Source organism: Protopterus annectens, chromosome 2.part1, assembly GCF_019279795.1.
Source record: "Protopterus annectens isolate FY-2018-M chromosome 2.part1, PAN1.0, whole genome shotgun sequence".
Classification (NCBI taxonomy): domain Eukaryota; kingdom Metazoa; phylum Chordata; order Ceratodontiformes; family Protopteridae; genus Protopterus; species Protopterus annectens.
In genome coordinates, this window is record NC_056729.1 from 1,091,670,185 (window position 1) to 1,091,695,844 (window position 25,660).

At 38.1% G+C, this 25,660-nt stretch overlaps 1 protein-coding gene across 1 annotated transcript in view; it reads right to left on the reverse strand.

Moving 5' to 3' along the window:
• LOC122794947 (uncharacterized serine-rich protein C215.13-like) overlaps positions 1-25,660 on the reverse strand; it is a 796,115-nt gene that overhangs the window by 200,396 nt on the left and 570,059 nt on the right. The window contains exon 6 of the mRNA XM_044063540.1: positions 9,659-9,765. Within this exon, the coding sequence (XP_043919475.1) occupies positions 9,659-9,765 (107 nt within the window). The remainder of the gene's footprint in view (positions 1-9,658; positions 9,766-25,660) is intronic.

Genomic DNA, 25,660 nt, shown 5'->3' on the forward strand with positions numbered 1-25,660 from the left:
TTTATATGCTGTTTCAATGAATGTGAGTTTCAAGGGCAGAGAAGTTTTAATGTTAAGTCTATTTTCATTGTGAGACTGCATTGCTTTGTTTAACAGATGTCTATTAGTGTTTGTGCTGTAAAATGTAAAATAAAACTTTTAAATGAAATCCAAATCATAGTAGAAGTAAATCAGTATGCACATTACAGTGTTTATGGTAAATGGCGTGAAATAGCCAAGTAATGGGACATTGGAATGGCTGCAGGGTGGAGGCCCCATTCGACCATGATTTTGTGAGGGGGGAAGGATGGCAAACTCAAAGACAGCCCCGGCTGAACTACACCTCACAACTGTCCAGATTTTCACAGAATTAATAGATTTTTGCTTCTTATTTTTGGTTTGTTCCTCATAACATTTGTGGTTTTCTGGCAAACCATTTAGGAATGAAGTCACTAAATAATGACAGGCATTGAGTTTCAGACTTCATACCTTTCAGAAAAATGCATGCTAAAGCAAGACCTGTTATTTTATCAATTAAGTTTATATAAGAGCGATTTTAGTACTGTTTGTATGTTCCCCCAATATATTTGGCCATGTCTAGATTTCCAGAGTTAAGAGATTGAGAGGTACATGCAAATAAATCACTCTATAGAATTAGGTATATCCAAACCTCTCAACTGTTCCTGATTTTGGCTTAAAATGTTTCTCTCCCCCTAATAATTTCACCAGAAAATGACAATTCTGGAATTAAACATGAAGAGCTTACAATTAATAAATAATTGTAATGATCAGAGTTATAGATTACTTTTATTTCAGAAATGTATGTAGATTCTCTTATTTTGTTAGCTGCCCAACTTAACAGTACTAATATTAAAAAAGTGTCCCTTCTTTGACAGGTTCCCCATTGTATTATGTGGCTATTTTATATTTTTGCATCGCATTTCTGGTTCATTTTTTTATAAAATTGTGGTTTTCTGGCAAATTAGTGGCAAATAATTAAAGAATGAAGTTAGAAAATAATGGCAAACATTTGAGTTTCAGATTTCATATTCTTCAGAAAATTCATACTAATGCAACACCTACTATTCTATTATCTTTCTAAGTTTATAAGAGCAATATTTAAAAATTGTGCTTTTTTGGGCCTTTGTCCCACTTCTTTTTAAGGCTTTGTCCATATTTCTTGCTCTGAGGTTGAGAGGTATGAGAAATGTGTCAGGGCCATTACTCTCAGCCAGAGACATTTCAAATTGTGACATACTTGTTGCACCTCACTACCCCATGTAGTGAGTCTGGATGTGTCCAAGCAAGGCAAGAATCAGTTATGCAGTGTAAGTGTGCAGAGTATCCTTCTATCCAAGGTAGGCACAACTACTACAGTGGCTTTTCATCTGTCCCTGATTTTACAGAATGTTCTGCTTTTCTGTCATATTTTTATACTGTTGATTTATGCTTCTTATTATTCAGAAAATGCATGTTGTTGCAGTGCCTGTTGCTCTGTGTTTAAGTAGCAATGCTTTAACGATAATCAGGTAAGCTTGTCTAACATTATAAGATGAAAGTAAGCTTTAATAAGTATTCTGTTAAAGAATTATCAACATTGAAAGCCTTTTTGTTGTTGTCATGCAGAGAATATTTAACATAACTAGATAATGTATAAGCCTTATGTACTGAAATGCATATGACAGTATTTGTAATAACAGACAGGATTACAGTATTTTCAGACACTCATTACATTTGTTGGAGACTTGCAGTCATCTTTGCAGGCTTTACCCCTAAACTAAACAGAATTACAATCTATCATGTGTGGTCCATAACCTGTGGAGTAATCATTTAACCAATTTATCTTTAGCTTGTTTTTTGTTTGCTGTTCATTTTTTACTTTGATCATGTTTTCCCCATGAAACAAGTAGACAGTTGTTGTCAGGCAGCAGTGCTTTTTTGGATAAGAAACATTTTTACAAGTGGGGATATCACAGAGATTGCTACTTTCAGCATGTTGCTTGGTACTTTTATAAAGCTGAATATAAATTATAATTAGAACTGCAGTGCAAGGAGAAGTGTTTTGTGTTGAGTACTGCTTGTTTTTTTATACTTGATTTTGACTGGCATTCCAGTAATGTATTTAAAAAGTAATTTATTTTTTCATGCCTCACAACCTTTTTGTCTCCATCTAGATATTAAGTAAGTGGTCATGTAGCCAATGCATTGAACTATTTTTTTTTCTTCTACACTTCATTTTGTCTTGATTGGACTTTCATAATGACGGTTTGGCACCCAGGGCAGTGATTTATTTAAAGTCCCAGTTTTTGTGGTTTTGATCATAGCTCCACCTTCTTTCTAGTTGACTACACTCCTTCCCATTGGCCCCACCCATTCAGCTGTCTCCTGTAGCCCCCTCTTTGATTTAAAGTTACCAGATGCCACTGTATAGCACTTCCTATGCTTGTGTTTTACACTTCTTTGTCTGCTTCTGCTGTCTTCAGTTCTCCATCTGTCCTTACCATGCAAGTTCCTTGTTAACATTTTCCATCCATCCTTCTCAGAAAATAGGAAACAATCACCTGCCCACTAAAAAAAGGCCTTTTACCCCAACTTATTACTCCTTAAAGTCACGGTTGTATTTCTCTCTCTGTTTGCTATCCTTTCTCTTCTGTTCCTATTATTCCCCTCTTTCTTCCCCATTTATGTAAGGAACTGAGCTGATACTTTATTGTGCTGGCTCTCTGTGGCATGTTCACAATGCCCAAGATGCCACTATGAGGTACCTGTTATGCAAGTGAATGATCATAGACTCAGATGCACCACCTTATGTTCTTGTCACTTTGGTAATATGAGTGATCATAGTGCAGTCACAGTACTATTGCTCAGTTGCATGACTGACTTAATTTTCTATGCAACCCTGTCCTCAGAATGTCTGCCTAGTCCTACTACATAACTAATCAGCATCAGGCCATGTCATATTTAATATTTAATACTTAATGTTCACTGTGACTTTGTGAATGTTTATAAATACCCACCACCTCCTTGCTGACTTTATGTTGTTATTTTTAATAGTTTTGAATAATAGCCAAAACACATTCCTTTTCTCCCTGGTTCTAGTAAAAAAGTAATTATTAAAGCAATGCAGTTTCTACTCACCTTTACAGATCCATTTCATCAGGCAGTTTTCAAGTTATTTACCCAGATAACTGTTTGCTTTTACAGTTATTGGCCCTGGTACTCATACTGAAAATATGAATGTTGTGTACATAATAGGATAGTCTTTCCTGTAAAGTTAATACTTTTGGATGGCATGTGGTTAAAGTTTTACCATATTATTGTCATCTGTTTTTACAGGTATTCCATATAGTCTTATACTGTTTCCATACCTCTTGACAGTCTAGAATTATGCAGAATGTACAGATTTTTGCCTCATATTTTTTGTCTATTTCTCATAAAATGAGTTGTTTTCTAGCAAATTATTGAGGACTGAAATCACTGAATAATGACTGATGGTTGTGCTTCAGACTTCATATCCTTCAGACATGTACTCTAATGAAAACCTGTCATTCAAACAATTTTCTAAGTTTTTAAAAGACATTTTTTAAATTTCTCCCTGATTTTGTGCCTTCGCCACCCCCCCCCCCATTATTTTTGGCTTTGTCTAGAATTGTTCTACTAAGATGTTGAGAGGTACGATTGCCTCAATAATCCACAGACGGGAAAACACAGATGATGTGCACCATAAAGACAATAAAGTGGCAAACAATAAAAAATGCAGAGTTCTGATTAAGTCCCATTTGTTATCAGGGATGAAAGCTCTTAACCAGGATTTTATTAAAGGAAATGTTTTGTTTTCACATTTGACTTTTTAAGTTTTTTACTTTTCACTACTTTAGTGTCTCTGTGATGCAGAGTGTCTGAGTTTTTCACTCTGTGGATTACTCAAGAGTTTTTTTCATGCAGCTTTTTTGTGTCTATGTATGACTGTTTCTACTTTCTTTGCTTTCTAAGCCATTATGGTTAACCATGTGCTCTGTTTTTTTAAGAAATTCAGTGTGATTTCATCAGCTTTCAGTCTTTATCAGAAAGTGAACTCTCATTTGTTATGTGAATCTCCATTTTTTTTTTATTATGAATTTCATGAATTCAGTCTGTTTATAACATTTGGATATGATTCTTAAATAAGCACTTTGTAGTTGTGCATTGTTAAATGTCAAGCAACCCACAGTGCAAAAACAACTAATGACTTCTCAGATATGTGTTAGGGCTTTGCAGAGCACTGGTACACTTGACAAAAAGAATGGACAGTAAATTAATGGAGGTAAGTTAAAGAGAAAAACAGTATTAGGCAGAACCAGTGGATGAATAGCGCTACCAAAGAGCACATATCTGGCGTTTTCAACATCACAGGAAGGGATAACATGATGGTGTGCCTAAGTATACTTGAGGCTGTGCACAATCAGGCCCACATAAAAGCATCACAGCACTAATCCATGCACAGTAAGAGATAGCCAAAGGAGAGCCAGTGGAGAAAACTGCCAATTCAGTTGATCATATAAAAGGGAAGAGAGGGGAGATTGTAAAGTTGGGCAAATGGAATACAAGCAGAAGAAAACACTCGAGGGTAATCCTAAATGGAGAGAAAGAGGGGACTGTTTTTTGTGGCAAATGCATCCATTTGTCATATAAGAATCAAACATGTAACTGAACAGTGGAGTGAGGAAGCATTGTAGCAGGGATAATGGGAGAAATACGGTTACAAGGGTACAAAAACAAGAAAAAATCCATACACAGGCCAGGATGGTACTAACACAAAAGGTTAGGACAATAATTAATGGATGCACAGAGAGACAGTGGGCACTCAATGAAAGAGAGGGATGGATAACAACTAAGACATGGGGAATGACACATAAGGCAGGGAACCACATTAATGTGAGGTATAGATGGGTACATGCTGGATACCAGACCATCCCAGAGGTGAACTCACACAGATATCAGTCACACTAGTGCCTGATGTCCTTTGCAGGCTATGTCTCTAGTAATCCAATAATCAGAGCCTGCAGTTAAAATTCAGCATCCTGTTCCAGGAGGCACTCTATGGTGGGTTACTGGTCAGCTGTTGGGACTCCTCCCCACAACACCAGCATACATAATTATAACTGGGAGACCACAGAGGACCTCTCATGGTCACTATTATTAGAGAACACTACACTACTCCATGAGTAGTGGCCATAGACACCACCACTGAGCCCTTGAGGCTACATTCACCCAGATGCACTCCATCCATTCACCCATTGAAACACAGACCTGGCAGTCACTGGTGAACTATGGGATGAAAAGGGGAAAATACTTTCATTAAAACTCTGACTCTCTGTCCCTAACCTCTGCTTACCATTGGCAAAGCAGTTTGGCATGAAGTCATCACAGATCAATATAACAATTTCTGCATTGATCACCATACCTCTCAACTGTCCAGATTTTTACAGAATGTCCAGATTTTTGCCTCATATTTTTGGCCCGTTCTTCATAAAATATGTCATTTTCTGGAAAATCACTGGGATGATCTGATGATTTAAGTCAGTAAATAATGACATATATTTGAGTTTCAGACTTCATATCCTTCAGAAAAAATGAATGCTAAAACAAATCTTCTTATTCTGTCAACTTTCTGAGTTTATAAAAGGAATATTTAAAATCTGTCCCTATGTTTGGGCCTTTGCCCCCCCCCCCATTATGTCAGCCTTTGTCTAGATTTCTTGCACTAAGAGGTTGAGAGGTATGTGGCTCACCAAAATGGGAATATTCAGTGACATCATCCAATGTCATGCCAGGCTCATGCCAGAAATTCACCTTGTACAAGCAACCATGATATTGGCCCAGCAGGTGCTTTGGATAGTCCCTATGGAGGGAAAAAAATGTTGCTGTCCATTTAGACACATGCTGGAGTTCTGCTTTTTCCAGCCATGGTCACGCACTCAGGACTGTTTAAAGAACAACATGATAAACCTATGTGCACAGACACACATTCGGATATTATGTGCAAACTATGGCATGGCAATGAGGCTTTAAAAATGCCCTGTTACCTACAGCACTATGACCTTCAGACTTGCCTTGCAAAAGCATATTGACCAGATCTCAATACTCTACTCATTCTTCCTATGAAAAAAGTGCAAAATAATTTTTTGTTTCTTATAATTTGTTCAAATTTTATTCATGATATTAATATAATACCCCCATAACTCACTGAGTGATCTGTATTTATGTGTTTTGCAATATCTATTCTTGTAATATTTTTGTAATGTTTTTCTGTAATTATTCCTGTGCCTCTGTATACACAATATTACATGCCATCTCTGGTATATTGTGGGGATTGCACATAGGGGGTTATAAGCAATGTTTCCAATGCCTACCTGGTATCCCCTGCAATGCGCAATGGTGATACCATTATGTACCCTGCAACCTCATAGAATGGCAATTGCATATAGTAGCCTCTTTATCTGCCTACATGCACACCTACAAAGTAGATAACCATAGAGAAAGTCACTCCGGATAAAACGTATGTATAGGTTGGGCATGTGCCAGATATGAGAATCATGCAAACTGCCTGGGTTTCATGTGTAAATATTATAGAGCGTACACTGGGCATGGCAGATGATCTGGCAGCTGTGGGAGTAGATCTATTTAGCATTCTTTGGACCAGATGTGATCCTGGTGTCAATGTGTTCACAATCACAAGCCCCCAAAAACTCAGAGAATGGGCATAAGAAATGGGCAATGGTACAAAATGCCTCTGCGGTTCTTGAAAACCATATATCCTCCTCCATATCCTGCAATGCAATATTGAAAACCTGATGTATGATGCACAAGTCCAATGCCTGCAACATTCCTGGTGTGTCCACTGCAGGTTACTGAAAAATGCTTGTGGCAATTATGGTTAGAACTACACATTCCTTTGTGTCCACTAGGATAGGCCATGTTCTTTGATTTTGCATGTGGGCACAAAGTTTGACAATCTCCTATATGACATCCCTATAAACACCAAAGTGGTACACAATCTTTTGATGAGATAAGTGGTAGTATATTAGGCACTGATGATACCATGTGCATTGGCATGGAAGGCCATAGGATGCAATATCCTGCACCCTTGATCCAAGACCAGCCACAGACATGGAGCTGTTCTATAGCTGATGCTAAGATAATCATTGTAGAGTCAATGCAATCATTCAGGAAAGGTCAATGTGGTGGTGAAGTAAACTTGTTAACTGTGTTTCTGAATGCGTCTGACATGTCTGATGACATCATTATGAAATCCACCATAGAGATGCCTCTAAGCTGTACTCATTCAGCATAAGGGAGAGCTGGAAAGGCAGCCATTGCCACCATGATTTTATGGCATTTGCTGCCCTGGGTTTCACCCTTGGTATCAATCAGTGATTAGCAGGTAACTGATATAGGCACAGACATGTGGTACTCACACTATATCAGTGATATTGAGTGTGCTGTGTGGCATTCTATGGCAGAATGACAGCCTGCAATAAATACGGAGTGACATGGCATGCAGAGACCTGGAGCAGAAATAACTACGACAGGCAGTGTTCACTCACATGACATGAAAAGCTGCATTCCTGAAGGTACTGGCCAATGCCCACCAGGACAATGCCAGAGGTCATTCTGAAATACATTGTTACAGGTAGGGCTTATACACCTTTCATGCACAGTTCCAGAGGCAGTATTGCTTCCCCTAATGTCCAGGACTGCTGCTGCCCCCAGTGGGACACAATCCCATAGCTGTTAATGGTGCTTTTCTGTCTCCAATATGCATACACCAGTTCAAACCAGTGACTCTGTGTCCCACAGTTCTACTACTTCCCAGTCCACAGTTGGTGCATTGGGTGCAATACCATGTCATGGCTATCTATGTGGTTGTCAGAACTGATAATCTACCACCTCTCTACATAGTGGGTCACAGTAGAGTTGCCATACAAACTCCCAAAGTGATACGTCTTCTACTGGATGAGATGCATCTTGCCCTAATAGTGCAGGCCCACTCAAAATGCCCATCCAGCATTTCATTCCTGGACGCTCCACTCCTTTCCTGTGAGATGTGATCCCTGACTCCCCCCACCCCAATCTTCTATCCATCTATAGAGCTACAGCATCCCCCCAAACATAACCTTTCTATATACACCAGATATAACAGTGTTGTTGTTTACTGTGATTGTGCTCCTCCATACCTGTGCAAGTGATGATGACTGTGTCCAGCCAGTACTTCAAACCTGTGTGGGTAAGGTGATGTCTGATGCACTACATGGCCAGTCAATGTAAACAGATGTCAGTTTTATGCCACTGTCTAATACATTGCACCTTCTTTAGCCTTGCATCAGGTACTGCTATAGCCAGTTCCTCTGATGACTCTGTTGCTTGCTGCTGGTCCAGCTGGCAGTCCAAAGGTGTCTCTAAGCTGTAATTGTTTAGAGGCCACCATGTTAAATTGTAAGGCACAGACCACATATACCTTGTTGCAGGTCTCTGGAGCTGTCAGGGTGAATTTCTTGGCATCCAAATCGAGAACACATAATAAGCAGGTTATGATTGGCAACCCACTCATAATCCTATATGCTGGCTTGAAGCTCAAGCTACAGTGAAATGCAACCAAATGGCTGAACATATTTATGCCATAAGCAGTATAAACTAAACATGAATTTTAAACATGGACTGAAGTGAACAGGAATCTAAAAAGCAAGAGTGAGCATCGCATGTTAGACTTCTAAGCTCTCATTAGAAAACTCTTTTTTCAGTTGTTAAAACAACTGCTAGGGACTTATCAGTATCATGTACTATATTACCTAATGGCTGAAAGTTATGCCATTCTTGCAGCAGGCAGGAAATTCATGTGCAACATTGTCATGAAGTAGTTGTGTTCATTACATTGTACTACATTATTTAATTGCTCTAGAATCTAAACCATTAATTTATGCATCAGCAATTTTTATAATGTTACTTATTATATTGTATCATATGACTTAGCGTTACTGTGTTGTTACTTGAAATGTATATTTGTTTTTAATACTACGACCACTACTTCTCTATAGGCTTAAATTGACTTGTATGGTTATTTTTATATTTCTGTATGTATGATTGTCTGAAATATATCTGTTTGCACTTTATACTGTGCCTCTGCTTTTTGGCACATTTCATACTTGCAAAAGGTCTTCAAATGAATTTACCAACCTGGTTAATAATGCTATATAAATAAATATGTATGTAAAGGTTCAGTAAATGAGTGTGTGACACTTAATTGCAACTATCCTAAATTGCTTCTATATGGCAGACAAAATTATTTTATACCCCAATTTATAAGGGAAAAGTACAGATCATCTATCCCATGTAATTGTAATACACTCAGATTCTAGCTTTCTAAGTTCTTTCCTAAATGTATGTCTTCAAAATTTAATACAGTGTTCAACTAATGAACCAAAAAGCTTTCTGCTATATGATATCTGTAGCTGGACACCTTGCAACAGTTTAATATCAGGCACCTCCATTTGCATTATGAAAAAATACACTGAAATCTTAAGTAGTAAATACAGCATTATGACTTTTGCGCACTTCTTAGCTCAGTAGAATAATTTTAGCTATTAAGAAGACTGTTACATATGAATTATAACAAAAATAAATAAAAAATAAAAATACATACCGCATTTTTAAAGTCATTCTCATATTGCTTGTATATCTGTGAAGAGTTGTCCAAAAGTCTAGGATCAAAAGCTTTGGAACTCTTGATGGACATTGATACAGCAACAGCTGCAAAGCAAAAATGATATTATCCATCTTGTCTTTTTTTTTTTCACAAAACTTTTTTCTTTTTTTTTTTATAAGAATAAACTATAACCACAGGAGGATGGGTAGAATAAAACAAAACTAAAAGAAAATACAAAGAGACCTATTGTTTCAGGTAGTGGCTGGTGTACTGAGCCCCTCTCCATATATGTAGAAGCGACTTTACATGGTTTTCTGGACAACTGTTATACAATTTTAAAGGACACTAAGATGTTCTTACAGCGGCTACATAATAGGATGGAGACGACAGATAGAGATGAGGAATTTGTTCTTGTGACCATGGATATAGAATCTCTGTTTACCAGTATACCAAATGTTTGGGGTGTTGATAGTATTAGAGATTTTCTTACTGTGCACAAACTTTTGACTAACAATAAGATACAGTTAATCTGCACCCTATTAGAAATAATTTTAGAAAATAAAATTGTTATGTTTCAAGAACAGTTTTTCCTGCAAAAAGTTGGCGTGGCGATGGGCACTGCTTGTGCCAATAGCTACGCCAACTTAGCACTGGTCAGTTGGAAAGAGCAAAACATTTTGTCTGCCACTAATCCTTTCTTTGGACAAATACTGTGATATGTTAGGTTTGTAGATGACGCTTTTATGTTATGGAAGGGCTCCGGCTCTGATCTTGACCAATTTTTGGATTATTTGCATTCAACAACTGATTTATTAAGGTTTACACACCAGAGTTCAGCCACTGACATAAGTTTTCTTGATGTCAAAATCAGTAAATCTGATTTGAATCATCTCCGCACTACTATATACCATAAACCAACTAGAAAGAACACATTGCTGCATAAATCTAGTATGCACCCTAGACACATTCCTAGGAATGTGTTAAGAGGGCAAGCTTCAAGGACACTCAGGCTACATAGTAATGACAATGATGCAGTAGCTGCATTGAATAACTTGAAAATTGAGTTTCTGGCTAGAGGATATTCTAGTGCAGACATTGATAATGCAATATCTGATGCCTGGAAGCTTAGAGATACTAGGTGCAAACCTTATTATAATCACAACAGAGCGATCGCAGATGCAACACACAGTGCCACAGCTGAGAATGACTTTAGAGTGGTTCTCCAGTTTTCTAGCAACATTAATCAATATGTGGATGTTGTTAACAAATACTGGTACCTTTTACAAGAAGTTCCTGGCCTTGTAGACAAGGTTGGACTGATTCCACATTTCAGTTTTAAGACTAGCAAGTCACTTAAACAACACCTTTGCCATGGGGAAACACGCAAAAAGTTAACTCACTCTGTTCGCCGTGGAACTTTTCCATGTAGGAACTGTAGTGCTTGTCAGTTTGTTTATAACAAAAATAATTATGTGCATCCTACCAGGCATTTTTCATTACATTCTAATCAATATTCAGATTGTAGAACCACTGATGTTGTTTATTTTTGTTTTTGTCAACAATGCCATGCTTATTATGTAGGCAAAACAAATAGAATGTTGAAAGATCGTATTTTAGAACATGTGAGAGACATTACCAACTGTAAACAATCCAGTGCTCTGGCCTGTCACGTTATGTCTAATGATCATTCACATTCTTTTAAATTTTTGGTTTTGCAACATATTTATACGAACCCTAGGGGTGGTGACATTGAAAATATTACAGAGGGGCATGTGCAAAAATGGATACTGAAGCTTAACGCTGAGAAGTTTCCTGGGTTGAATGCTGCCACTACTTTGGTTCCCTTTTTGAAGGCTTGACCACTCATGCACTGATTTTAAGATCTTTTAGAAGATATTTTAGATGTTTTTAGTAGTTTTTTATGTCTTACTGTCATTGTTTTATCTTATATATGTATGTACATGGTTTTTACACTGTATATAGTGTGGTTATATATGCTTAGTAACTTTGTGTGTAACATTATATGCATAGTGCATCTTTATTGTAGGATTCACTGTGGTAAGCTTCTCTTGAATTTGATTGTGTACAGCTTGCTAACCCTAATTAGTTAATTGAGTAATGGATATTTGACTATTTAAATTGAGTGTAAGCCTTTTACTGTTGTCTGATGAAGCAACTTTATGTTGTGAAAGCGCTCACCATTTTCTGTTTTGTCTATTAATAAACGTTCTCAGTGTGCTAGCTCGGTGCATTTTCTTTCAAAATACAAAGAAATTTTAAATACTCCAATTATATATACAAAATAAGTATTTCATAAAAAGATCTTGAGTGGATAGATTCTAAAAACATAAATGAAACATGGGCATACATGATATGTGTAGATCACTAGCTAATTTGAGACACTAAATCTTGAGAACTATTATTTAAAAATATGTTAATTTTTCTTTCCATTAGCAAATATTTAATTGAATATAGAGGTCAGATAGCATGCTGCAAATTAACATGGCATGTTTTTTCCACATCATAGATTGTCATTGTTGGCCAATCCAGGTTCTATTATTAAGTGATATGAGCACTGATATTAGTTGCTTATATACAAGTCACCAATGCTTATAAGTATCCAATGACCAGCTGCAGAGAGATCACCATTATATGAAGTTTATCCAAGCAGCTCGGACAGTTTCCTTAGTCCAGTTTCTTTCCATTGACATAATTCTAGTAAGACTCCAAACAGTTTCATTTCTGGGCAGCTCTATCGGTGTACTCTTCCCAACATGTCTTTTTCCCCCTTTTTTAAATAAGGTTTAAATTGACCAGAGTAGGGAGAAGTAAATAATGAGCAGTGAATGTTGCCAAAACCCCAGCAGTAGAACAAGTAATTGATAACTAAATCTGTGGCCAGTGATAACAGTATACCCTACTCTCTGCAATGAATAATTGACTTTTAGTAAAGTAATGATGAGCAGTGCAGCAATGTGCAAGAAGGTGGCATAATAACCTAATATATCATTGGGAAACAGACAATAACATATGAAAGACAGCTTTATCAGGGAAAAAAAAACAATATATTCGCTTTGTACCACTGGAACAAATATTACACATTATACTTTAACAACTATATAGTGCTTTGGCTTGAAAGCTATGACCTCAATGGGTCAAACATTGACACATCAAAAACTGTCTTTGTGAGAAAGGAAATAACCTGCTTTGAGTAAGTGGGAGATATGTTCTACGTTAAATTGATACTGCTAAACAGTACTGTGATTTGCTTGTTGAACAGTGACCTAGACTGATTACAACATATCGAATATTACAGTTTACCAGTGGGAAATAGATCTGTGTTTGTATGACTAAGATGTCTTCCAGATACAGAAATGTTGACATAGCCTAAACTTGGAAGTGCTCCCAGTCAGAAAATGGTTACTTTGTTGGTGAGGAAAGAAGAATGTGTGTGTGTGTGTGTGTGTGTGTGTGTGTGTGTGTGTGTGTGTGTGTGTGTGCGTGTGTGTGTGTGTGTGTGTGTGTGTGTGTGTGTGTGTAGCAAGATGAAATACATTAATATGACAGAATTGTGATCATAAATGTCAGAACTATGCTCAGTCTGACATCAGAGGTGAACACACTCAGAAAGTATTCCTTTTTTTGCAGTGCATCTCCAATGCATTAAAATATTTCCCTGAAAATATCTACACAATCTTTTCAGATAATTTATTTGATTTCTCCAGGGCCAGTGAAGATATACTTTATAACTATAAGAAAGGACATTTTTCTGCAAAGATAATTTGGACAAAAGAATCAAAATGATCATTCTATGGCTATCTTTTAAGGAAATTAAGGTAACCCATGCTTTGGCTTTCTGGGATATTATTTTATTATTATAGTTTTATTTCATATGCAGTGCAGTTACTTATTATAGTTCTATATCTATTAGAATCTGACAGCTGGCAAATGTTCATTAGATTTGGTCCACAGAAATGTACATTTCCCTATTTCCTTATTCAGCAAAATGCAGAAAATATGAATGGATAAACTTATTGTGCTGTTATAATATCAGGAATAAAATAATCAGAAATGTTCAGTCAAAAAATGCTGAAAATTGTCATGTGGCACAACCTAAATACAGTCTATAACTGAATGCCCAGAATATGTTGACTAGAACATTTAGTAAAAAATGTTCAGTGTTACATACTCATAACACTAAACTGATAGGAACAATCCTTTCTACTCAGTCTTTACGGGAGGAGAGATGATTATGTGTGCTTTTTAACAGCACACATTTCTACCACAATTCACACATGAATGACATACAACATGAAAATTAAATCTTGTACATGTCTTTTTTACCTAAATTCAAAACCCTAGCCCAAAGGTTCCTAGAATTCATAAACTCAAATGCTATGGAAGAACTTGTTACCACTCCCACAAGAGGGGAAAACATACTGGACCTGATCATCACGAACATGGGGACTCTATGCTCCAGACCAAAAGTGTATCCCTCACTGGTAAGATCAGACCATAAACTAATCTCACTGGATATTCACATCCCGACCCCACCCCCTGCCCAGAAAACTACAGTGAAAAACTTCTCTAAAGCGAATTTCACACTCCTCAAAACCGAGGTGTAATTCTTCAAAGCCCCCGGGCCTATGGAAAATATGGCCCAGACCTCAGAATCCTTTATAAACGCATTCTATGAACACCTTCAGGAATGCATGGATCATGCAATCCCAAATAAAACTAAGACCCAATCCTCCAAAGGCAGACGTCCTGTCTGGTGGACCCCTGCCATAAACAAACTATACAATAGAAGGAGGAAGCTACTACATGATAGAGCAAAATCCCAAAAAGGGAAGGCATCTCTGATCAGTATTAGCAAAAAACTACGGGCACTCATAAAATCATCTAAGGCCAGCTTTGAGAGAAAAATTGCACAGGACACTAAGGATAATCACAAGGCTTTCTTTAGTTATGTTAGGAACCTGGGTGGGAATTCTCAGATATGCTCAGAATTAGTCCAAAATGACAAAAAATACACCGAACCCACAGACATTGCCAACATCCTAGCTGAAAGGTTCAGCGCAAATTCCCACCCCCCCTCCACCAAAAGGGTAACTATCTATCCCAGCAGAGTGCTGCCCCCCTGACATCTGAGATGCTCAGGTAAGAGCTGCCCTCTCCAAAGCAAAAAACACAGCATCAATGGGACCATACGGTGTCCCGGGCTGCATCCTACATGAACTCCAAGAAGAGCTAAACCCAAACATAAAACTACTGTTCAATCTCAGCCTTACTACAGGATATGTAACCAAAGAGTGGTGTACAGCAACAGTGGTCCCTCTCCACAAAGGTGGCGCCTCAACGGATCCTGGAAACTATTACCCCATAAGCCTGACTAGCTTGGTCTGCAAAGCTATGGAAAGGATCATCATGGACCTCATAAATAAAGATATTGGGGACCTACAGACACTGGATCCTACCCAGTTCGGCTTTGTTAAGGGCAGATCCTGCCTCTTAAACCTGGTTGATTTCTTTGAAACAATCACCAAGGCCATTGACGAGGGGAAGGTGGTCCACACAGCCTACCTGGACCTCGCAAAATCCTTCGATACAATACCCCACTCGGGCATTATAGATAAGCTCACCAGCTTACATATAAACCCCTATGTCACTAGATGGGTTGCAAACTTGCTCAAGGACAGAACCCACATGGTTAGAATTGCTGGAGCCATGTCAGACTCCAAACCAGTTACAAGTGGCATCCCACAAGGCTCAGTACTGTGTCCTCTCTTGTTCGGTATATATTTCTCGGAGGTGCAGGCCAACACGGAAGGACTGTGGCTGACCAAGTTCGCTGATGACTGCAAACTGGGCGCCATAATGAAATGAATCCAAAAGGCTACTAGCGGAATCACAAAGACGCACAAAACCTTCATTAAAAGTGTGGAATTTATTCACGTCTCCAGCATCTTTGTGATTCCGCTAGTAGCCTTTTGGATTCATTTCGTTTTGGTTGTAGTGGCTACTTGGACTTTTTTTCTATAAACTGGGCGCCATAATCGACTCTCCAGCCGACACAAGCATCCTCCAAAAGGGCCTCATAGAAACAGACAACTGGTGCCAGAGCCATGGCCTCAAGCTAAACACCAAAAAGTGTATAGTCATCCCCTTTGGCAAAAACAAAGTGCCCACAAATTACCACATAGGTGGTAATCCATTAAGTACAGAAGAAGTAATTAGGGACCTGGGGACCCAAGTTGATAGCAATCTCTCATTTGACAACCACGTGGCCAAAGTGGTTAGAAGAACATTTTATATAGCCCACCTAATCATGAAGGGATTCACATCTAGATCAGGGAGGTCATCGTGCCTCTTTACTCATCCCTCATCAGGCCCATAATTGAGTACAATGCCCCTTTTGGGATGTACCTTACCAGACACCTGCAGCAACTGGAAAGCCCCCAAAAGTACCTCACCAAGAGGATCAAAGGGCTCAAACAGATGCCATATGCTGCCCGGTTAAAGAAACTCCAGCTCTACTCAGTGGCATACCACCTGTTCAGAGGCGATCTGTGCTTGACGTATAAAGCCATGTCCAACCCGGAATTAATGGACATGCTGCACCTCAGAAAATCCAAATCCCATCGAGCTACATGCTCGAGAGACTTGAACCTCAGCACTGAAATAAATAGGACATGCTGGAGGGACAGATTCATAACCCAGAAGCTCCCTTCACTCTGGAATAAAATCCCAGTCCAGGTTAGGCAGAATCCCTCATTGACTCTCTTCAAGAAGAATTTTGATGAGTGGATGGGAGATCATATGTTTACCCCGGGTATCACTTCTGTGTCACTGTTAGACAGAGGCACAGTATACTAACCTCAAAAAAGGGCATAGCAAAATTAATTTAAAATGGGTGGCGAAAGCCAAACATACTCTGGCTAGGCTTATAAATGCCCTAGGGCAGATAGCCTAGTATGAACCTATGAACCTATAAATTCAACAAATAAGTACTGTCTGCAGTGGGGCATCCCCCATTTTGAATTTCATTGTTTCAGGGATATAATCCCATACTGGAAGATACAACAGCAATCGTACATTACCATTATGTTATGCAACCAGGCAACCTTGAAGGATTTTGCATCCTCTACAGTTCACCTATATGAAGATGAAGGAAGGATTCATCGGCCACCCATCTCACTTTTGCATTAGTCACAGGATCCTCCTGGTCACCTAGAATGGTTACTGGAATTGCTACTTTATCTCTGTCTTCTGTATATGGAACATGATACACGAGATGAGAGCCAACAGGATATAGCATGTGTGCTCAGTGGAGAGGATGTCAAGGATAAATAAGAACCACAAGGGGAACCAGACCTGGAAGTGTGATCTCTAAATTAGCTTTTAGATTCATTACCATCTGTCTGTGAAATATAAAAGTTCACAGAAGCAGAATCAGATGGCTATAGGTTTGGGACTGGTGAAGCAACTAGAATAGAGGGAGGCTCTTGCACTCAATAGTGCAACTCTAATGAATATGTCAACATCAGACATCCATCAGTATTGTGGACATTGATGCAGGTGGAGGGGGGCTGACATAGGTTCATAGGTTCTTAGGTAGGTACTAGGCTATTGGCCCTAGGGCCTATATAAGCCTAGCCAAACAGTACCCTGGCTTTTGCCACCCAAGAAAATTATTTTCCTGTGCCCCTGTCAAGCAGAGCCACAGAAGTGATCCCCGGGGTGAATTTATTATCTCCCATGCAATCATCAAGATTTTTCTTGAAGAGTGCTAATGAGGAGCTTTGTTTGATATAGATAGGTAGTTTGTTCCAGAGTATGGGAAGTCTCTGAGACAGGAATCTATCCCACCAGCATGTTCTGTTTATTGTGGTGATAAAGTTTAGGTCCCTAGAGTGTGTAGCTCAGAGGGATTGGGATTTCTTTACGTGGAGCATGTCCAACAGCTTTGGGTTTGACATAGCTTTGTATGCTAAGCAGAGATCAACTATGCTGTTGCAGACATAGACACTAGTGGCAAAAGACCGGGCCCCTCCAAAATTAAGAGGCCTTCCAGTGCTGATGTTGGTTTGTCCTTTACAGCCCAGATGGCTCAATGTCCAAACACACTGATGGTCAGAATGGCAGTGAGAGGATTTAAGCTGATGATAAGCTCCAATCCCTGACAATAAGGTCTGACTCTAAGAAGGTACTTCATAAAAAAGGAATCAGCACTGACATGACAGACTTACAGCAGAAAAAAATTACAGCATCAAGAATGACTGTTGTAACTGCAGATGACGTTGATGTACCTACTTAAACTGACTGTGGTCATTGTTGGATGGTCTTTGGTCTTGAAAAAAATGGTGCTGAGAAAGGTCTCATTTCATCTATCCCAACATACAAACTTCCCAGAATAAAATTCACTGCATACACTTATTTTTCAGTATTACCACCAAAATGTGTGAGTCCTTTCTAGCTAACATAAATTCCATTGTAGACTAGAGGCAATAAGGAAGATGGAACAGTGGACCAAAGAAAAACTGCACTAATAAGCACATCCACCTGCACAACTAATGGCAATGAAACACCATATAACTTCAATACAAAATCACATCCACCTGCACAATTAATGGCTCTTGGTTTCTTCTCTGCACAATCCGCAACTTGTCTTTAAGATGGAACAGTAGAACAGTAGAACAGAATTCTTACATACTCTAGACAGAGAGGGGAAGGGGAAAAAGCTACATATTAATTTCTGCTTTCAGATGTATCTCTATCACATTGCTGTACTCAAAGTCCACCATAATAAAGTGCCATAGCTGAAAAGACAGACCTGAAAAAGGGAGACGTAGAGAAGGGAGTCTGCTTCTACTTTTGAAGGAATAGATGAGGTCCTTTTTCTACTTTATTCTATTTTGTTTTTATTTTTATTTTTATTTATCTGCAGTGGAAAACTGATTTGCTTTTGTCCTTTTTTAGGTTCAGCCCAGACAGTATTTATAAGGGTAAGTAGGTTGATTGTTTGACTGATTGATTTACGAGTTGGTTAAGAAGGGTAGAAGACTGATCCACATCAAATTTGTTTGGATTCTGCACGTAATCACCAAGTAATTTGTATGCTACACACATAAAACAGTAGTTTAAATCTTGAGATTTATCAGTTTTCTATGTATATGTATATATGTGTGTGTGTGTGTATATATATATATATATATATATATATATATATATATATATATATATATCTATGGGTCCCTTTCACATGGTTGACTTTTCAGAAAGTCAACTTTCATATGGCCGAGATCATATGATCGACTTTCGAAAAGCCAACCATGGGGAACCGCTATCTCCATACAGTGTGGAATGGGAAAATGGCTTTTTTCCGCCCTGTAGTGCGATCTCGGAGTTGGTATATTTTAGTTATGGGGGGTGGAGCCCCACGGGGGGTGCAGGGGGGCTTGCCCCCCTGCTAACAGCTGAAAGGTAAGTATTTGTTGTGTGTTTTGTGTTTATTTTACATAGTCAGCTTTTTGAAAGTCCGTCATATGGTCTCGGCCATATGAAAGTCGACTTTCTGAAAAGTCGACCATGTAAAGTAGACCCATATATATATATATATATATATACAGCAAATGTTTATATGTACTGTGATATAACTTCCATTTATCAGAACGCATAAGTGCATTTTTCTCTTTTGTGTTTTTTTTTTTTTTTTTGTTTATTTTGTTTTGTTTTTTTGGGGGGGGCAAATGCACAGTTTTGCATTTCTGAATTCCCAACAAATAAAAATTTTTCAGGCAACTGACACCAGTACATAACAATTTCATCAGCACTGAATACTACCTTTAGTGACAGCTGTTCATTCGTTAATCAATCCTTCAATTTTGCTTTAAAAGAATAATTTATTGCACTTTCACATGGAATTACAGTATGAACTCATTATCTTGACCTTGCATAGGCAAGTGACACCATTCCACACTCAGGTATTGTCACTCTCCTATTTTGGAGACAAAAGAAGAGTCTTTGTGGGTTCTGCTCAAGCAGCTTTTTTATATTCAAGCACATAACTATAGACGTTTACTGACTTTAACTTAAGTAACATATAGAAATTGACAACTGCGATAATGCATCCCCTCACTCTGGCTGCTCTTACAAAACGGCACCAGGGATTGCACGTTTGGAATTTATAAGCGCACTTACAGCCTTGACATGCTTCTTAAAGATGCAACACACATCACGTGCACTCTGATCTACATCCTCCCTCTTTGAGAAATAGGTCATACAAAGTCTATTTGGCATGCAGAAATCACAGGTAATTCATTGTCATGCATTATAAAATACTAAGTACACACACACTTATATATATATATATATATATATATATATATATATATATATATAAGTTCACTATATTATTTGAAAATACTGAAATCCCGAGTTTCAGTATTTCGAAATTATAATACCGAACCCTTTAAATACCGAAACCCAAAAATCGCAAAATTTAAAATCGCGGACTTACAGTGCACATACACCACATACATACACACAATCTCCCCCCACGATCAAACAATCCTACACTGCAGACCCCACACCCCCCCACTTATATATACTAACTCTGAGATCGCACAATCACACACACAAAGGTAACTCACACACACACACACATTTCACAGCCTCTTGCACACACACATCACAGTCAAAACACACACTAACAGACACTAAATCCCCTAACCAACACACTCATACATACTTACCTGAACTTACACCCATCCATTCACACACCACAACATCAGAAGTGCTAATTCAAAATCTCCCTACTTCAGGATTTTGAATTTCGCGCTTCTGGTGTTTCTGGATTTTACAGGATTTTAAGGCTTCGGTATTATAATTTTGAAATACTGAAATTCAGGATTTCAGTATTTTGAAATTATATAGTGAACTCATATATATATATATATATATATATATATATATATATATATATATATATATACACAATCAAGTCCACTTTGCTGCGTATTTCACACTAGGCTTTGATACTCATCCATATCGTGTGATATAAAACTGGGAATCATATTTAGCAACTGGAACTGACTCTGCAAAATGTTTGACCTGTGGAATGTTCAGAACATTTTCTGGAATGGAATCAGAATTTTGAACACATTCTGGTATGGGAGCAGTGTCTGATTCACTCTTAGGTTTGAAGTCTGCATCACAGAAACAACGTTGTGATAGTGATGATGATTCTGGTACAGGAAGAAGATGTTTACAGTTCCTTCTATACTCCACACCCACGGAGTCTACCAGGTAGGATCTTGGCTTGGCACAGATGCCTGCAATCTGTACTATTTGATCAAAACCTTTAATTGTCTGGATTCGTACCATCTCTCCTTCCCTCAAAGGACGAAGTAATTAGCTCAATCAGTTGTAACTAGATTTCTGGATATTACACTTCTTAAACAATTGAGCCTTGCTGGTTTTATTGTTCTTAGGTTTAGGCTTCAATAAACTAGAAGTAATGCGTAGCATAGTTCTAGTTTGCCTGGAGAGTAGTCTTTGAGCAGGTATGCCAAGAATATTGTTACAAGGTATGTTTCTGAGATTAAGCAAATTCAAGAACACATTGGTATTGTCATGCTTTGACCTTTCAGGTAATTGCTTTGCACTCTGCAATGCACGTTCAGCCAAACCATTGGACTGAGGATATTCAGGACTACTAGTGACATGTACAAAGTCTCATTCTTTTACAAATTTCTGAAACAACTGGCTAGTAAATTGATTACCATTGTCAGAAAGAACTTTGTGTGGACTGCCATGAACTGAGAAATGATGTTTCACCTTAGTAATAACAGCAGTGGATATTAGGTTAGGTAGTAGGTCAATTTCAAACCAGTTAGAATAAGAATCTACCAAAACCAAGTAGTGTTGATTGTTCCACTCAAAAATATTGGTTGCAATGGCTGACCAAAATAGTTCAGGAACTGGACTAAGCTGAAGTGGTTCTCTTTGCAAATGCGGTCTAGTACTATTGCATACTGAACAAGAAGGAAGTACTTTATCAATGTGTTTTGGTAATGAAAGCCAAAATACTAATTCTCTCGCTCTTCTCTTAGTGGATGTGGATCCTGGGTGACCACGATGCAAAATCTGGATATACTCTTGTTAAAAGGAAGCAGGAACAACAATTTTAGGACAGTTGAAAATAATGCCATCTTCGGCAATTCCTCCCTGTAAGGAAAATAGGCTTGCTTTGAAGGCCATCCAACATTAATGTAGTGATTGAGCTTCTGTGAAATTGAATCAGTCTGAGTGTGATCTCCTAACTCATCAAGTCTAGTGGTAGAATAATTATGCACTGACATCATGTCAAAGTCAAAATTCTCTATGTCAAGCTGTTCTGTGGTATTTCTGGGTGATCTGGATAAGGTATTAGCCAGACAGAGCAATTTGCCTCTCGTGTAGACCATTTTGAAATTGTACTTTTGCAACTTGAGCATCATTCTTTGTAATCTCACTGGAGTGGAATCCATAGGCTTCTTCAGAATAGTAACTAGAGGTTGGTGGTCAGTTTCAGTCTGAACAACTTGACCATAAATATTATCATGAAACTTTGAACATGCAAATACTATTGCCAAAAGCTCCTTCTGACTTTGAGCATACTGCATCTCAGTTTGGGGAAGTGTTCTAGACTTATAGGCTGCTGGTCTGCCCTCTTGAAGTATAACTGCATCAAGACTGAATTTTGAAGCATCACAAGAAAGAGTAACTGGTTTATTCGCATCATAGTATCTTAAGGTAGGTGGGGTGGCAAATTTTCTGCTCAAGGTCTTCGAATGTTTTCTGGTACTGTTCTAACCATGACCATGGAACATTTTTGCGTGTTAGCTCTCTTAAAGGTACTGTCAACTCGCTGAAGTCTGGTATAAACTTGCCTAAATAGTTGATCATGCCTAGAAAACATTGTACAGCTTGTGCAATATCTGGTGTTGACATCTCAAGAATAGCTGTTTGCTTGGTCAGGTCTGGTCTCAAACCTGTACTTGTAAACAAATGATCTACGTAAGGAATTCTGGAAGTTTAAATTTGTACTTCAGAGTATTGTGACAGGATCCTTCACATGCTCTGTCTAGAACTGTCTTTAGGTTTCTGTCATGCTTTGCTTCACCATTGCCTCCAACCAATAAATCATCTACTATTATGGCACAAGAATAACCCCAAAAAATTTGCTCCATTGCATGCTGAAAGACTTCACTTGCAGAATTTATTCCAAATAGCATCCTTAGGAATCTATATCTGCCAGAGTACCAAAAGTAGTTAGAAATGGAGATTTGCAATCAAGCATCACTTGCCAAAATGAACTCTTTGCATCCAAGACAGAGAAAACTGTGGCATTCAGTATTACAGCTGCAAATTCTTCAACTGTGCACATCGAATTATATGGTCTCTTTAATGCTTTATTCATATCTCTTGGGCCAATATTTATTCTGAGTTCATCTGAGCCATTTTTATGAATTGCTACCATGGATGACACCCATTCAGTTGCTTCAGTGACTGGACAAATCATACCTTGCTGCACCATTTTATCTATCTGAGCCTTAACTTTATCCTGCATAGCTATCGGAACTCTTCTCGCTGGTCTGATTACTGGAGTGATCTCTGGGTCTAACTTCATGGAATACACAACTGGAAGTTTGCCCAACTTGTCATCAAAATCATCAGCATACTGTGAGAAAATGGCTTCAGAAAAATTAGAACTTGGAAATGCACTTACATGATGAACTTCTTTAGCAAAACAAAGCAGATTAATTCTCAAACTATCTTTGAGACTCAATAAAGATCGCACTGGTCTTCAGACTACATAGAATAACAAGTTGTAATAGTTCTTGGCCAAATAACATGAAAGTATCACTGAACCTTCGGTTTGAATTTCTTCACCTCCATAAGCAACAAGTCTCGCACTACTGGCTACATTGAGTTGTTAGTTAGTTCTCACTTTACAAATGTGTCTACTGATATAACATTATACTTTGAACAAGTGTCTACTTTAAGCTCTGTGGATTTTCCAGTAATCCAGACAGTACAAAACACTTTGTTCCTTATTAATAATTTCACTGCATCATCTGTTTGATCAAGCACTGATACACCATCTACATAGAAAGTTGACTGCTTCAGCTCTACTTGATCAACTTGCTTTTTTGTGTGACCTTTCTTTACAACTGTGTGAGGCTTACTTGATTTACAAAACTTTTGGAAATGGTTCCATTTTTTACACTTGCGACATTGCTGACCAAATGCTAAGCACTTCTCTCTTAGACTCATGATTTGCACTACAGTTGCGACAGTTAACAATAAAGCTGGGTTTGGGTTTTGCTGATTCATGCTTGTACTGCACTGAGCTTACTTCCGTCTTAGAACTTGCTGGAAAGCTATGTGTCTTTCCTGGAAACCCTGTAACTGCCAGGTGCTTGGGCCTGCTTCTGTTTGCCACTTGTCGCATGCTATCTACATTTGCTCTGGAGCCAGCTGAAACCATGCTTTTGTCACTCGCAAGCATACTTTTGTGTTCTTCTATCACCTCATGGATTTGACAAATCTCTATGGCTTTGTTCAATGTTAAATCACTGTCACAAAGTAAAATCTTTCTCACAGCAGCATCCTTAATACCACACACAAGCCTGTCCAATATCAACTCATCTTTTAAGTCACCAAACCGACACACTTTAGCTCTGTTTCTCAGGTCATTTATTTAAGCTGCAAATGTTTCCCTTGGTTTCTGATCTTTCATGTAAAACAAATGCCTTTCTAATGCAATATTTGTCTGAGAGTTACACATTTCTCTGAACTTGCACTTGAAACACTTGGGGTCTTCCCTTAATTCAGCCTGTATAACAATATGACGTTTTTCACCTTCTGCTTCATATACTGCAGATGCATACATAAATGAACGCTTTCTATGGCTTCTGACCCAGCTAGGTTTAGCAAAATGAATGCCTTGGTAAGTGCATCTCTATCTACATAACCTGATTTTATAAAAATATCGTACTCTTGCTAAAATATTCTCCAATTCTCTGCAATATTCTGATCAGATATAAGTGGTAGGGGCTTTTGAAATCCGTTTGCCATATGAACATATTCCAGTGAAGGGTTTTGCAAATAAGGCAAACACACACACACACACACACACACACACACACACACACACACACACACATACATATATGCCACTTATGCCATTATTTGTAACTTTGTCCAATGCCTTTGTGCTTCTGAAATTTATATCTTTTGGGCTTTTTGAAATTATGCTAATGGACAAACTCATAGTACCTTTGAATAACTTGAACTTTGTGAAATAACCTTTTCGGGCATTTTAACACTCTTGTACTATTGTTTTGCATTGTTAAAGTCATTTATCATCATTTTAAGAAACATCTCAACCAACTTTAGGATGCAAATGAAATAAACTCTCAGGCACTGTAATACTCTTGTAATATCAATTTTTTGCAAGAAATCACCTCTTATCAGTGTAAGAAGCATATCAAATGCATGATGCATATCAAAAGCATATCATATGCATATCAAAGTATCATATCATATGCATATCAGAAGCATATGAAAAGCATGATGCAAATAAACTGGACAACTCTTACCCTAAACTCAATAACATTTTGAAGTAATTGCACTTTGTGAATAACTGCACACAGCACACTGAAATGTCTCCAAATTGGCAGTACCTTGCTAGGCAACTCTTTACAGTGCAAGAAACACTCTGTAATGGCGGCACTTGGCAAATAGATACACCCAGCACAAGAAACTTTTCGAAATGGCTATAGTTTGACTGTATTTCATGAAATAATTGTACTTTGCACACAGTAAACTCTTCAAAATACATGCACAATAATAAGCACACACCGTAAGTACTTTTACACACTTTGAGATACTTCGAATAACTTTAATTATGCCCTTGATACAATACAAAGTCATAGTTATGCCAAAACATAG